Source organism: Monodelphis domestica, chromosome 5, assembly GCF_027887165.1.
Source record: "Monodelphis domestica isolate mMonDom1 chromosome 5, mMonDom1.pri, whole genome shotgun sequence".
Lineage (NCBI taxonomy): Eukaryota > Metazoa > Chordata > Mammalia > Didelphimorphia > Didelphidae > Monodelphis > Monodelphis domestica.
The window spans coordinates 61,037,134-61,053,855 of record NC_077231.1 but is presented as its reverse complement, the minus strand read 5'-3'; the positions used below and the strand labels follow the sequence as shown (position 1 = coordinate 61,053,855).

At 36.3% G+C, this 16,722-nt stretch overlaps 1 protein-coding gene across 1 annotated transcript in view; it reads right to left on the bottom strand.

Moving 5' to 3' along the window:
- The window catches only part of ACSS3 (acyl-CoA synthetase short chain family member 3), a 256,797-nt gene that overhangs the window by 9,247 nt on the left and 230,828 nt on the right, over nucleotides 1-16,722 (bottom strand). The window contains exons 12-13 of the mRNA XM_001372484.4: nucleotides 11,400-11,481; nucleotides 10,271-10,393 (exon numbers count right to left, since the gene is read on the bottom strand). Of these exons, the coding sequence (XP_001372521.1) occupies nucleotides 10,271-10,393; nucleotides 11,400-11,481 (205 nt within the window). The remainder of the gene's footprint in view (nucleotides 1-10,270; nucleotides 10,394-11,399; nucleotides 11,482-16,722) is intronic.

Below are 16,722 nucleotides of genomic sequence, written 5' to 3'. Positions count from 1 at the left end.
TCTTAGAGACCCTCTATTTCTGCCCCCCATTTTACAGATAAGAAATTAAGACCTAGGGAAATTAGGTTTGCTCAAGATCAAACAGAATAAACATCAGAGAAGGAATGTAAATCCAGATGTTTCTATAGCGAAGCATATCATATAGACAATAAAGTAAACTTCAGCTTTTAAAGTAAGGAAGTAAATGATCTAAAGATATCACTAAGATATCACACAGACTAAGATGAAGTAATGAAAAAAATAGATCTTTTTCGAAGAAATATAGTTAAGGAAAGAAACCACAGTATGTAAAGAAGTTATTCAGCTGGGTGGAATTAATGAATCCCAAGAATCATTTCTAGTGGAAATTTTTAGGGAAGGATAAGAGAAGAGAGAGAGAGAGAGAGAATGGATGCTGTTAGAGAATTGTATACCATACCCCCTGGCCAAGCAGAAGAAATGAACAATAATGTAGATCAAAAGCTAACACTGAGACAAGATATATTAGTAAATGGAATCTTCACTGCATATTTACCTGTTGGGAATCTTTTTATGCTAAAAGCAAAGCACCTGATAAATTTTTTATTTGTACAATTGACAATTTAATCTCTCAGAAGATATGGGAAGTGACATATTACTTGTTGAATTTTAATGAGGATAAATGGGAAATCTATAAAGTTTGAAAAAGAAAACACATAAATACATGCCAATGGGAGGAGGCTAACTAGAAAGCATTTCATGGGATGGGGAAAAGACTGAGGCTTTGTTTTGTTCTTTGTTTTTTCCTAGCGAAATCAGGCTTTGAATGTAGTAGATGCATAGCAAATACCCACCGAGTTGAATTTGTTGATGGAAAGATTGCAGTGTAATGTAATTTTCTCTTTCAAAGAAAGGCTCATATAAGTTTAGGCTGTTGTTACAGCACAAGTAAAGAGTCCAGAAGAAAAAAAGATGGGTGAGAGGGGTTGGTTCAATTATTCTCTGTTCCAATCAGACACAGTTATGGGTATCATACATCAGGCAGGACCTTGACAAACTGAAACATGTCAGAGAAGGGTGAAGGAGATTAAAAGCTTGTCTCAAGGAGACTTGTTGAAAGAAAAGAGAACATTTTGCCTAAAAAAGAAAAGACGTAGGGTTGACTATCTTTAAATATTTAAAGGCCTTTCACATAGATGAAGAATTAGATTTCTTCTGTTACCAGAGGGCAGAACTAGCACCAGGGGGCAGAATTATTGGCTCCATGAGAGAGGGAGGGCCTTTCTACATCAAGGAAGGGGTTGGACTGGACAACGTGGTGTTAAATCTCTTCTTCCAACATCATTCTAAAATTTTATGGGTTTGGGGTATGTTAGGACAAAAGAGGTCTATATAATGTGAGACAGATGCTGACATTCAATGAAATAGCATTCCAAAGCAGTGAGGATTCCTAGGATCCAAAACTTTCCTTGAAATAAAAGTCAGTCTTTCTTATAGCAATAGCTTGTGAATGTTGCTAGGGTGAGATTTGATGAATACTAGTCATATTAATACTAAACAACTAAAAACAATCATCACTCAGAGAAATGCTATAGTGGATTTGAACTGGCCATGACACATTACAAGCAATGGATTTAAAATTTAATATATATAACAGGGATTTCATCATAGAAAAATGGATAAGTATTCGCCATCCCATGTGTTCTATTGGTATCCTTTAATTATTTTTACATCCTTTAAATGTAAAAAATGAAGGAATATAAAATGCACTAAAGGCTAGAAACAGTCCTTCCCTAGAAGCTGTTTACATGCTAATAGGCAAAGAATACATAGAAGAGAGCTGGAGTTAGAAAGTGGCAGAAGACGATCTGGAGGCGGCCAGATGATAAGTGACTCAGATTGCAAATGGCTGGGAAATGGCATGATGGAAGATTTCTAATGCGTTAGGTGGACTTGCCCTGGTGAACTTCTGGCAGATGATGGACAACATGGGGGGAGCAGGCAGGGACTGGCTGTCATTGGCACCACGGAAAGCAAAATGTACTTTAAAGGTGTCACAGACTGATTTGGTTATGTGAGGGTTTCAATGATTTCTAGAAAGTTTCCTTGTGCCTCGGTGTCTCAGACACAAAATGCAATATCAAGAAACCTTTCATCATTACTAAACAAGTAACATTTTGAAAAAGATGGAAAATGAGAGGTTTGGTAGAATGGGAGTTGAGAAGGAAATAAAATGTTCCTTTCAAATCTGAGAACACAAACAAATCTGAGGACAGAAAACAACAAATAACTGACTAATAAGGTGAGGAGTCCTATTCCAATGTGCCAAAAGCAAGGACCAGAAATTCCCATCAAAGGATTCAATAAATATTTAATGAGTGTCTCCCATGTACAAAGGACATACAGACACAAGGTAGCTATGGTTTAAGGACAATTGTGTTGCCTGAGATCTCTCTTGAGTAACCTTATTCACACTGGGAAATAGTTGATATCCTTATAGATAGATAGTTATCATTTCAAGAGCCAATTAAATACATGTCCCTTGAACATTTTTGGTGGGATTTTGTATTGTGAATTTTTATTGGGATAAGAAGGATGGTGGTATCTTAACCATCTCTGAGAAATTTACTTAAAACAGATAGCAATTTGGGGAGGAGTCTATTTGAAGTAGAGGAAGAGTTGGAAAAGAGGAATATTGAGATTAAAAATAAAATTTGAGTTGAAGTAGTCCCAAAAGGGGAGGATAGTAAAATTGAAGTAGGTAAAGCAGATAAATTCCTGACAGCATTTTTTTAGGGAACAGACCTGGCTTCCCTCCCCCCAGGAGGTCAAGCTGCTTATGCAGGCAGCAGACCAGGCTCTACTTAGTTTGGGGATGAGAATTAGGAAGGGCAGGAAACAAAGGAATTTCAAGAATATCAAAGAGGTCAGGATGGGATGCAGGATAACATGGATGACTAGGGCTAAGTGACTAAGTACATGTGAAAATAAACACCCCTAAATAACAATCCCCAAATAAATCTGATGATTATCCCCCTATTACTGACCTCACATTCCTGTGTAGGTGATAAGGTTTGTTTAAGAACCTATATGTAAAAGAAAATAACTTTGTATCCTGTAAACCTATATAAACTGTCTCGTAATGTCAGTCTGATGCAGCTTCCACTAGGGAAGTCTGTCCAGCTGGTAAATTCTATATTTGTTCTTTTATTAATAAATCATGATTCCAATAGTTGAATTTTTGGGGGTTTGGACTCACTTTATGAAGTGCACCACTTCAGAATATGCATTAAGATAGCAAGGAGAAATTGTGAGAAAAATCCCACTCGATTAATATTCAGATACAAGACTATCTAATATTGGGCACATACATATAAGCCAGCACTCAAATTCTCAAGGTATACTCACTGTGTATACTATCCTTCTGGGGAAATTGTCACTCCTTTTCTAGTGAACAAAAGAACTAACTTGGAAACAGTGGTGATTTGGTCAAAACAACCTTCTTGAAGAGGCATATTGCTTTTGAACACTGCTATAGGCTCTTGTACCAAATTTCCAGGTTTCCATGGATACCAATAGTACTTTTATCAAAAAAAAAAGAGGGAAGAAAAATCAAAATAACCTTGGAAAAAATCAAAGTCTCCCTTGGAAAATGGAGACAATAGATCATGAGACATGATACGGAAAAGACCTTACAGTTAACTGATTCCAACCCCCTCATTTTACAGATGAGGAAATAGACTGGAGGAGATTGAGTGACTTGCTCAAGTCACACAGCTAATAACATTTAAGGAAAAATTTGATACCATGTCCTACTGATTCCAAATCTAGTATCTTATTGAGATATCCACTATATATGTTCTCTTTCTGAAGTGAAAGATAAAATGTATCAAATACTGCAAATGGAATTTTGTTTGGCAAAAAAACAAGAATTCACTGATACTCAAAGCCTGGTTTTGGCAGGGGATTCTTCAGGAAGTTGTGTTTCATTGCAATTTTCATATAAAATGCAAAAGCTTAAGGACTACTCTAGTATTCAATGGAAAATAAGGGGAGTTTTTTGTTTTGTGGGATAGCTGAAGAGGACATCTGGAAATCAAGAGCACATTATATACATTCATTTATTAAATATCGTTAACTGGGCTAGATTCCAATCCCAAACAAGGGAGACTTTGGCAACTTTGGGTTTAAATTATCCTCTTTTCTCATTCACCTTCCAAAACTTCAGTTCTATCTATATTAATATACTGTCAACTGTAAGATTTTCTCCTTTTTAAAGACTCTGAGCGAACACTGATGCAAATACTAACAACATGGCAATGGGTTCAAGTCAAGAACACATATGATACCAGTGGAATCACGCGTCGGCCACGGGGGGTGGGAGGGAGGAAAAGAAAATGATCTTTGTCTTTAATGAAAAATGCATGGAAATGTTCAAATAAAATACTATAAAATTAAAAAAAAAGATTTTCTCCTTTTTATTTTTCCCCAATTATATGTAAAAATGGTTTCCAACATTTTTCAAAGACTATTGAGTCTCGAATTCTCTCCCTCCTTTCCTCTCCCCCAGCTCCACTCTCATAGAGATAATGAGCAATCACATAGATTTTACATATACAACCATATAAAACATTTCTCCATATTAATCCTTTTGTGAAAGGAAACTCAAATAGAAAAAAAAATGAACAAAGTTTGCTTTGGTCTGGATTCAGACTCATTTATTTTTCTCTGGAAGTGGGTGGAATTTTTTTAGCATGAGTCCTTTGGGATAGTTTTGGATCACTGAATTACTAAACTGTTACTGTTGTTTATTGTAGAGTCTGCCTATTCTCTTGGTTCTGTTTATTTCACTCTGTTTCAGTTCATATAAGTCTTACCAGGTTTTTTAATGAATTTTTGTTTGTTATTTCTTATAGCACGATAGTATTCCATTGCAATCACATACTATAACTCATTTAGCCATTCCCCAATTAATGCACATTCCCTCACTTTCCAAATCTTTGCCCCCTCACACTCACTCACACACACACACCTGTTTTAAATACTTTTGTATGTATAAGTCCTTCCCCTTTTTATTTCCTTGGGATGCAAACCTAATAATGGTATTGCTGGTCAAAGGGTGGGAACTCTTTTATAATCCTTTGGGCAAAGGTCCAAATTGCTCTCCTGAATGATTGAATCATTCTCAGCTCCTTCCAAAATGCATTCCTGTATCAGCCTTCCCATATATCCTTCAAATGTTGTCATTTTCATGTTCTATCATATAGCCAATCTGATAGGTGCCTAGTGGTAACTCAGAATTTTTAAATTTGCATTTCTCTAAATAATATTGATTTAGAGCATTTTTGCATGACTATAGAGAACTTTATTTACTTTGTATGAGACACTGCCTGTTCATTTATCAAATGGAGAATGATTTGTATTGTTATATATTCAACTCATTTCTCTACGTATCTGAGAAATGAGATCTTTAATAGATTTGTAAAAATTTTCTGCACCATTATGATTATTGTGTATTACTCTTCATCCCATTTACCCATTTAGTTTTTGACTGCTTCTCCTAATATGCCCTCTTTTCTATAAACCCCACTGTTTTCTCTTCTCTTCTCCTCATACATTCCTGTAGGGTAAGATAGATTTCTATACCCAACTGATTGTATATATTCTTCACTCATTGAGCCATTTCTGAAGAGAGTAAGGTTTGCATGCTTCCCTCTCCACTTCCTTCATCTCCCTCTCTGCTATGAATGCACTTTCATGCCTCTCTTATGTGCAACAATTTGCCTTATTCTATTTTCCTTCCCCCTCTTCCCAATGCATTTTTCTTTCTCATGCCTTAATTTAAATTTTATATCATTCTATCATATTCAATTTATACCCTACTCTTCTCTATGTATATTTCTAACTGCCCTAAAAATGACAAAGTTCTTTGGTGTTATAAGTATCATCTCACCATGTAGGGGATGTACACAGTTCAACCTTATTTGATGTCTTTTGATTTTTCTTTCTTGTTTACCTTTTTATGATTCTTTTGGGTCTTGTATCAGAGTCAAAATTTTCATTTAGCTTTTTTTCTTATCATTTAAAAAATTTATTTAAGAATTTTCCATCGTTACATGATTCATGTTCTTTTCACTGGTTTATACATGTATTATCACTCAATATTTCCCATAGTATTCATTTTTGTAATAAGCATTTAAAAACCAAAACCTCATATCCTATACCATATAAACAAGTGATAAATCAAATGTTTTCCTTCTTTTTCTATCCCAATAGTTCTTTCTCTCAATGTGGATATCAGCTTTGGTATTTTCATTAGGAATGTTCAAAAGTCATCTAATTCTTTGAATATTCATTATTTCTTCTGAAGGATTATGCTGTTTTACTAGGTAAATAATTCTTGGTCAAAGTCCTAGCTTCTTTGCTCTGTAGAATATCATATTCCAGGCCCTCCCATCCTTTAATGTAGAAGTTACTAGGTTGTATATTATCCTGACTTTGACTCCATGATATTTGAATTGTTGCTTTTTGACTGCTTGCAGTATTTTCTCCTTGACCTGGAAGTTTTGGAATTTGGCTATATGTTTGTTGGAGTTATTTTGGGGGGGACCTTTTTCAGGAAGTAATCAGTGGATTCTTTCATTTTCTATTTTCATCTCTGGTTCTAGAATATCAGAGCAGTTTTCCTTGATGATTTCTTGAAAGATGGTTTCAGGTAATCTTTTTTCCCAATAAATTGTTTTTTCCCATGCGATATTTCACATTTTCTTCCATTTTTTCATTCTTTTGTCTTCCACTTAACCAATTCTAATTTTTAAGGTGTGATTTTATTGAGTGAGTTTTTGTACCTCCTTTTCCATTTGGTCGATTCTACTTTATAAAAAGTTCTTTTCCTCAGTGAATTTTTGTACCTCTTTTCCCAAAGGGACAGTTCTATCTTTCAAGAAAATTTTCTCTTTGTTGGATTTTTGTCTATCTTTTTCCATTTTGACAATTCTGCTTTTTTAAAAGTTCTTTTCTTTGGATTTGTGTGCCCCTTTTACCAATTGGCCTATTTTATTTTTATAAGATCTTCATTTCTTCAGTACATTTTTGTGCTTCTTTAACCAAGCTGTTGACTCTGTTTTTAAAAAATTTTCCTGTATCACTCTCATTTCTTTTCCCAATTTTTCTTCTACCTCTTTTACTTGGTTTTTAAAATCCTATTTGATCTCTCCCAGCAATTGTTTTTTATCTTAAAAGCAATCTTGTCTTCTGAGTTTGAGTTTACCCTATCACCACAATAGCTCTCTAAGTTGAATCAATTATTTTGTTATTTGGTCATTTTCCTGCTTTTTTTTTCTTTTCTTTAAGTTTAAAATACTGTTAAAGTTGAGCTCTCTAACTGTGATGAAAGGAGCACTGTTCCAGACTTAATATTTTTTTTAAGGTGTGTAGTTGCCTTCAGAGCTGGCATTGGGGATTTATCTGCTTTCAGTTCTTCCAAGGTGGTACAATGTAAGTAAAGATGTGTTTAATACTCTCCTAGCCTGTGCTTGGGTCTGTGAGTAATCCTGAGTACTCTTTTAGCCCTTGGAACTGTGACCAGGGTCCCCAGCTCCTTTGTGACTACAAGTGCTCATCTATACTAGTACGCTTCCTTAGTCTACACCATGCCCCAGGGCTGTGTCTTGGTTCTGCATATGGGCAATATGACAAGTTTCTTGCACAAAGAGCCAACAAAGGAATCCTTGTAATTGCCTTTGTCGGATCCCCCTTACTATTTGCCACTGAGAGTTCCAGAAGTCTTAGCTGTTGCTTCAGCTGCACCCAAGGCTTGTTGCCTCTGTGGTGTTGCCCTGGTGCTGTGCTCTATCTCCACTCCAGTGTACTAGATCTCCTGTGCCAACCTTCTAAGATGTTTTGGACTGAAAATGACTTTACTTTGTCTTTCTGTGGGTTATGCTGCTCCAGAATTCATTTTGAGGAGTTACATCATTGCTTTTTGAAGGGTAATTTGGTAGATATCAAATAGGTACCTTATTTGCCATCTTGGCTCTGCCCCCAGCAGCAATATTTTCAAGTAAAATATGCCTTATGCTTGGCTGCCTTCATACTTCTCCCCAATGAAGTAGAACTGTTGGGGTTCTTATTGACATATAGATGTTCAGCATATGAAATCACTATATTTTGAACTAATTGTCTCTGTGAGACATGCATACAGAAGTAGAACGTCATCTTAAAGTGGCAAGAAAATAAGAGTGCTGGCAGGCAAAGGTTCCTTTCTGACAAATAGACCAAAATACTCGAGGCATGAATTTCAATTTCCAAGTTTTACAAAAGGGAGAGTCGAGTATAAATGGTGACAGTATAATAAGAGTACACATGGGTCATATCTACCAAAATATTTAATGAAATGGCTTCCTGTCACTGGAGCATGAGAGAATTGGCTGCCACACTGAGACAGCTAAGTGTACAGAAGAAGGGCTTATACTACATTAGTGCGCTGTAGATGAAGATAAATGCCCACTTTATAGAAGGTGACTATCATTTAATTAGGGGAGGAGATTAGCTGAACCTCTAATTCTGTTTTTGCTGATCTCACTGAAACTTTAATTGTGCTATTAAACATTTTCTACCATTTAAATAGTAGTTTGTCCCATGTCCATGAATAACTTTTTTCCATTCTCGTCAAAGACACCCTAAGCCAAAACCCCCTTCTTTGGCTGCCATTGCCCTTTATAAAGTATTTCCTCCATTAGAGCATGAGATCCTTTTATAACACAGTTTTTAAAAAAGTAAAGTATATTCACCTCCATGGAAAGAATTGATAATGTCTGAATTCAGATCAAAGCATACCATTTCCCACAATATTTTCTTCATTTTTTAAAAATCTGTATTTTCTTCCAAAACCATGACCAAGATAGAAATAAGTTCTGCATGATATCACATGAATGCCCTATATTGAATTGCTTACCATCTCAAGGAGGGCGAGTAAAGGGAGAGAGAGAGAAATTGTAAAACTCAAAATTTTAGAAAACTAATGTTAAAAATTGTCATTAGATGTAACTGGGGAAAATAAATATTTTAAAAACTAAAGTTTCGCATTTTTACACAGTCACATTTTCTGTTCTATTTATATACAGCAATGTTCTCTCTTGTTTTGGAATATTTGTTAAATTCAGAAATGAAAATATAAAACTTAGAATATTAACTCTTTGAGAAAGGAACTTTCTTATTTTCTGTATTTGTATCCTCAGCCTTGCAGGGTACTTGGTATGCATTAAGTGTCGAACCAATGCTTTTTTATTCCATCATTCATTTATTCATCCAGTTTGGAGTAAGATCAAAAGAAAATAATCCTAGAAACATAGTTTTTTTAGCTGGTAAATACCTTAGAAGCTATCAAGTCCATTCTTGCCATTCCAACTACAATTTTTAACAAATGAGGAAACTAAGGCACAGGGAGATTAAACTACATATTCAGGGTTACAAAACTCACAAATATCTGAGGCAAAATTTGAATTCAGATCCTTCTTCATGAAACCAACCCACTTTATCATGCTTCTTCTAATAAATAATGGAGATATATATGAAAGGAAACATGACATAATAGATTCAGCCTCAGAGTTAGGAAGAAACAAACAGGGTTCAAAAGTTGATCCTGAATTATACTAACTGGGTGACTATGGGCAAGACATTTAATTTCTTAGGACCCCAGGCAACTCTGAGATTTATATTACAAATGAGTTGCCCCTTTGTGTCAGTAGAGAATGGTGGTATATTTAGAACTTCACTTGAGAATGAAATCGCAGACCTGAACCAAAAAAAAAAAAAAGTGACCCTGCCCTTTAAGGTTTACAACATACTTGCTTCAATATAGCTCTATGGGATGTACATATCACCTCCATTTTGTAGACTAGTCATCAAAATCCAAGATAAATTAAATGAACTGAATCTTAGCAGAGCCAGGATCCACACCCACACTTAAAGTATCACATACAATGAGTGCTCATACCAAATTTCCATTTATAATTTTTGATGCAATTTTTCTTCCACTTCAGAGAGAGAACATGGCATAATGGAATAAGGAAGACCTGTATTCAAGTCCTACCTCTAGTATATATTCATCCTGAGCAAGTCATTAACACTCTTGTTGCACCAGGCAGCTCTGGAACATTCTGATTTGAAGACAAAGTGACAGTGTTCTCTAGTAGAAAATGTTGCCTCCCTGAGTAGTTCCTTAGACCTGTGGAATCACAGGTCTAGAAGTACTCCTATCCCTATTCTTGTTCACCTTTAGGAAAAGAATTTGTCCAGTATTCTTTAATACCTCTTCAATGGCACCAGCTGAAATCCGGTGTCCTGCCACATTGATTACATCATCAACTCGAGACATAACATACAAATAGCCATCTTCATCCATGTAACCAGCATCCATGGTATCATAGTATCCCTGTAAACACAACACCCACACAGATATATATTAGCTTTCTTGGTTGTTAAATAATAGCTTAACTATTAAGTTCAGGACATTGTAAGATAGAAAAGAAATGGTTGTACCAAATATTAATATTATGAGGCTACTATTTAAAAAATTTGTTTAAATTTTTAAAAATCTTTTTTAAATCTTGTTTAAAAAATTATTTGCAAAGCTTGCCAGATATTTTTGGTCCTCAAATCTAGTAATAAATTTAATGTTTCTTGTGTATACCTAGCGTAAGAGTTAAACATTGAGCAACAAAGTTTACGAACCCAATTTCTTTTCTTAATGGAAAAGTATTGTCTCAATATCCATTAGTAGCACACGGTGCTTGATTGGCAGATAGCTTCTTGATTTAAAATTAGGTTTTTTTCTATGCTAATATTTGAAAGGTATCACAAAGTTTAATCTATTCTTGTTCTACCCTGATGCCAGCAGGTAGTAAATCAACTGAGCTAGAATTGCTTCAAATAAAATCTCAGCGATACTCTGTCTTTTCTTTGACAACTATCTTCCCTAAGTTTGAAGAACAGAAAGATAGCCATGGAGCAGTAGTTCATATTTTCAATAATTCAATCCCAACCTTTCACATGTTTTATCAATCCAATCCCTCTACAAAATAACTAAAAGAAGAAATAAGATTAACTATAACAAGTGAGCTTGGTTAGATCCAAGAAAGAACTTCCTCATTGTGGAAAAGTAAGAAAAGATGGTTCAATTCTAAAATAAGTCAGGTAGGGGGATAGTGGAACCTCCAAGCACATGAATGGTTAAAAGTAAGATAAATGTCAACTCAGCCAGTGCTAAATAACATTTGGGGCAATTCACATTCCTGCAAGCAGGAAACAACATTGAGTAGCCTTTTAAACCTCTTTTCTGGTCTAAGATTTTATGGATAAGTTATTCCTGGGTTTTTCTTGTGTGGACAAGTTTGACAAGGCAGCAAAGTCATCTAAAAGTGTATCTGAAAGGTTCTTACTGGAAACTTCTCAAAATACAAATGCTTGAATGCTTCTTGGTTTTTCCAGAGGCCTGAAAATGCTCCTGGTGGCAGAGGCAACCTTAGGAAAAAAAATACAGAGAAGTTAGCATTCAGTAGGTGAGATTAAATGAAAATCTATATAGGTAGTCTGATTTGATAACATATCGTCAAAGAGATGGACAATAGATATTTGATGGAAAATAGGTGCATATCTCTGAAGTCTCCAAATCTACCAGTTAGGCTGACTACACATCCCCAAACCACTGAGAATCAGAGATCACAGCATCATAGATTTAGAATTGGAAGGAATCTTAGAAGTCATTTTATCTAATACTTTTTTTACAGTTGAAGAAGCTGAGGTCTAGACAACTTATTTAGGATTACAGATTTTAGAGTTAGAGCTGGAAAGACTCCTAGTTCATCTAGGCCAATTCTGTCATTTTATAGATGAATTTACATTTTCTATATGAGGAAACTAATGACTTATCTAAGGTCACACGTGTAGCTAGGAGAAAGGTTGGAATTTGAACCAAAGTGCAAGGACAATTGTTCTTTTTTGATCTATGTATATTTGGCCCATTTTTATGCTGAGAAATCATTGGATTATTAGCAACAGTAACAAAATAAAAATTAGAATAAGGGGGCTTGAAGTTGTGGTTAGCAAGGGGAAGTAAAACCACTTTCCTGGACTACATACCAAGATGGTAGTTACAGGGTTGGAAGGGACCTTAAAGGTCACAGAAAGAATTAACTATTTCTGTTCACATGGGTGCTCTCTGGTATTTTATAACTCAGTTTTTGAAGGAAGAGAATGAGGACCCCAAAGCTATCCCAGGTCTTGGAAAAAGAAATCTTCCTCACAAATTTAAGTGCTTTTGTTCAAAGGCCACTAGCAATCTTTGGCTTATTCCATGGCAGACAAATGTGCCACATACAACCAGATGCTCTGTCAGTTGTTCTTATCTCCTCTTGGCCTATTCAATTTAATCATTTTTTACTTTCTACTGGTGCCAAGAAAAAGACACAGTTCCTCCTATAGCTCATGCAGTCTTTGTCTTTCCCTTCATATCATTTAGGTAGCAAAGTCCTAAAGTAGAAATTGGCTCTACCAATGTAGCCTGGTGTAACCTATGCTCACACAGCTAGAATATATCTGAAGCAAACTTCAAACCAGATTTTCTTGATTCAAAGGCTAACTCTTCATTCACTATGCTACAATAGAAGGGAGGAAGGGAGGAAGGAAGGGAGGGACGGAGGGAAGGAGGGACGGAGGGATGGAGGGATGGAGGGATGGAGGGATGGAGGGAGGAAGGGAGGAAGGGAGGAAGGGAGGAAGGGAGGAAGGGAGGAAGGGAAGGAGGGAGGAAGGGAAGGAGGGAGAGAGGGAGGGAGGGAAAAAGAAGGAAGAAAAGAGGGATGCTGGGATTTAGAATCCTACGGAACAGATTCTATATTGAAATTGAACTCGGGGGGAGGGTTGAATGCATTTATTTTGAATGTAAACTCTTATGCCAAATGGGACTGCCCCCTAACTGGCTTTTTGTTAATGCCCTAGCAATCATTAGTTTTGTTCTCTTTCTCTTTTATTTCCCTCTCTCATGCCCAAATCATTGTAATTTCTCCTTAGAAACTGTAATATTGTATGTATCTCTAGTCAAAGATCTTTAAAGATAAATGTTGGTTATGTGTACTGAGTCATTGGGGAAACTAGGCATGTAAATCTGGGAGACTTCTATATGCTCGTTTTCCAATGGAATCACAGGGGGGATTACATAATCAGAATCTGCTCCCCAGGACTCTAAATCCCAGCATCCCACTTTCCTTCTAATATTGCATCCTTAGGTTTTGGAGATAGTTTGTGTGTGACTCCTCCTCCCCTCTCTCTCTTCTCCCCTGATCACACTGGAAAACCTAGCTTTAAGCCAGTCAGGAGAATCTACACACGTAACTTTTTGTTAGATAATTAGGTTTGAACTTCTATTTCTTTTAGTTTTATTTTCTTTCTACTTCAAGTGATTATTATTAAATTTTATAAAATGTAATACTTGGAGTTATTGGATATCAATTTAAATCTTACAGCATATAAAATATACAATGTTACAAAGCTAATTTATGATAGTGCTAATAGTGTGATACAAATTTGTATTTGCTCCAAAGCCTTGGTTTTTTCCTCAGTTATCACACACCACATCCTATCTGTATATATTTTCTTTCCCTGTTTAGATTATAACTACTTTTAGATCACAGGCTACATCATAAGTCTTGCAAAAATCTCTCTCTCCCTCTTGCACCCTTCCTTACTCCTTATCACCTTGGGCAATATAATGTTTATTTCTGGAATGTAAAACTTCCTTCCGCATCTTGACTTTGTAAGAATCCTTTCTTTCCTTTAAGCAAAGTTCAGGTGCCCCTTCCTACAACATGCCCCTTCTGATTCCCCTCCCCAGCTCTCAGGGCTTTTATCCTCTTAAAATTAAAATTGTATTACTTTGCAAAAACATTATAATGATTTACTAATCTACAATGATTTACTGATTAGATTCAAAGAGAATCTAATCTCTTTAAGGGTAGGGATCATTTTCATTTTGGACTTTGTAACTCTTGAACCTAGCACAGTATCTAGAACATAAACCATTTAATAAATACAAGTTGAACTGAAGATTTCTTGGTAAATGTTTGCCAAAAGAATACATATAGGGACAGCAAGGTTGCTTAGTGGATATAGAGAAAAACCTAGAGATGTGAGGTCTTGGTTTCAAATTTGGCCTCCAACACTTCCTAACTGTGTGACCCTGGGCAAGTCATTTAACCCCAATTGCCTAGTCTTTGCCACTCTTCTGCCTTGGAACTGATACTTAGTATTTATTCTAAGATTGAAAGTAAGGGTTTTAAATAAAATAAATGCATGGAATTCTCACACTGACTATCCAAATTTTTAAAAAGAACACATGGCATTCTCATACTGAGTATCCAATATTTTATAAAATAAATTACTAAAGATAAACCATTCTATTGATTACTTGAACAAATTGTCGTGGTTTGGAAAACATAATGACAAGGAGACCAATGATGTGCTTTAAAGATAATATCTTGCCTGATCTTCTCAGCAATTCTATATGGGTGGTTCTGAGGATTTTTTCAAAAACTCTAAAATGTATGCATGACTTTATGGGTGTGAGAATTCCCTCCATTTAGGTTATCTGCAAACCATCCATGCCTTCCCATTTTGGGTGATTCCTGACTAATCTGCCTATGTTAGTGCAGGTAGTCCTTATCCAATGGAACCCTTCTCATTCTCTTGATACTGCATAGAGATTTGCAACTTCAGAATCTTCTTGGACTCTTCACTAACCCTCTTGGCTCCAAAATTATGATCATGTGCCAAAGCTCATCAGTTCTATTTACACAACATCTTGCATGTGTGTCAAGGAAGTTCATATCCTCCCCCTTCTGGATGGCTGACCTGGTCTGTTAACATTCTTAAAATGCCAGTGCAGCATATGCAAACATCAATAAGAGGGAGCAAGGACTGATGGGGGGACTTTTGGAATGGACTCAGTAGCAGAGTGGGCAGGTAAGGGAAAAAGAGGAAGGGACTGGCAGACCAGGCAATACATGGTCAGGCTACTTAGAGGAATGGTTGTCTAGCCTTTCTAATAAGCTTTTTAAAATATATATCTGGGTAGAAATATTATTGCAATTCTTACACATGCTTCCCTTTCTTTCTACTCACAATCACATCATCATTTTTCAATGTTGACTCTTACTAAACTAGACTGTTAAAAGAGTTGGTAGCAATGCTTCTACTCTCTCAAAGGTAAATAGGAGGATATCAGCAATTACTTAGAAGAGGAAGAAGTCAGTAACTGCTGCCCACATACTTTCTTTTCTCTTCTAAGATACAGATGAAAAAGGCCAGTTCTTGGGTGAAGGGAAGGCTTGATGAAAACAAGAGAGGAGAACATTTGTATTTTCACAGATGATGTTCTACAGCAGGCCTCACAATCCTATGTTAAGTGTGTGAGAGAGAGAGTTTAAGATTCTAGTAAACTCATTACCTATTGATTTCAGAAAACTGTAATGAACTGGTAGAGGATTAAACTTAAAGAGCTTTCTCCAACTACATGCCATCCATCTTTGTGTTAAAATTCATACAAAAGATCCTGACAAAGAAATACAGTCCCCTATAAATGACAGTCTCTGTTAAATAACTACAGGAATGGCTGGAGCATGGAAGTAATTCTCATTAATGGCAAGCAAAGCATCAAACAGAAAGTCATATTCTTGTGGATGCTGTTCACTAGGTCACAGAGGATGCTTGATGAAAAATCCAAGCAGCAGAGAAGTTTCCCTATAAATGGTTAGGACCTCCAAATGCTTCCATTGCTTTGCCACCTAGTGTAAACCTTAAAATTTCTTAGACTTATAAATGTTGGAAATTTCACCATTGGGAAATTTCATACTTGAAAAATTTCCTATTGAGAGTGGGAACTCTATTGGAATGTGAACCCCATTGGCATGGGAGGTTCCTCCTCCTCCCTTCTTAAGATTACTTTAGGACAGAAACCTTTTGCTGAACAATGGAAAGGGCTTTGACCTATGCTTAAGCATAGAACAGGAATTTCTTTGAGTCATGATTGATTTTAGAATTGATACAATGGAGATATTTGGAATGACAGAACCAGGTCTTGGAAATTGCAATCTCCACCCTACTCAGTCCTAACAGGATTTAGGAAGGGCAGCAGCATAGATCAAAATTTAATTATTCCAATCTCTACCCTACTCAGGGTAACAGGATTTAGGAAGGGCTGTAGCAAAAGATCAAGATTTAATTATTTGAGAATATGACCTTCAACAGACATGTGCAAAGCCACAGACCTTTAGGCGGTCCTGGGTTAAGCTAGAGCCACCATTGGCACAGGGAAAATGATGGAAAGTGATTGGTAGATGTGAGAACTGAGGGGAGGGAACTTGGATGGTTTCCTTAAAGATAGAGGGGTCTGAGGACTGAGGTTGTTGGTTGGAGAGTTTTGGCTCTGAGTGGTTGGAGAGGTGCTCTGAGAAGCTTGCTCTGAAGGAAGCTGAAGGTGGGGGCCCCTGAGACTGTTTCTCCATTTTGGTCACGTGAGTAATAGGGACTGATCTCCTTTCTTTGCCCCAGCTATCTAAGGGCTTGGGCCTTTTGGCCCAGCCTAAACAGAAGGGGTATTTAAGCCCTATTCCCTTCTCTCCCCTTTCTCTCTCTCTCTCTCTCTCTCTTTCTCTCTCTATCTCTCTCTATCTCTCTCTCTAATTCCTTTCTTCCTCCTGTTTGTAATTA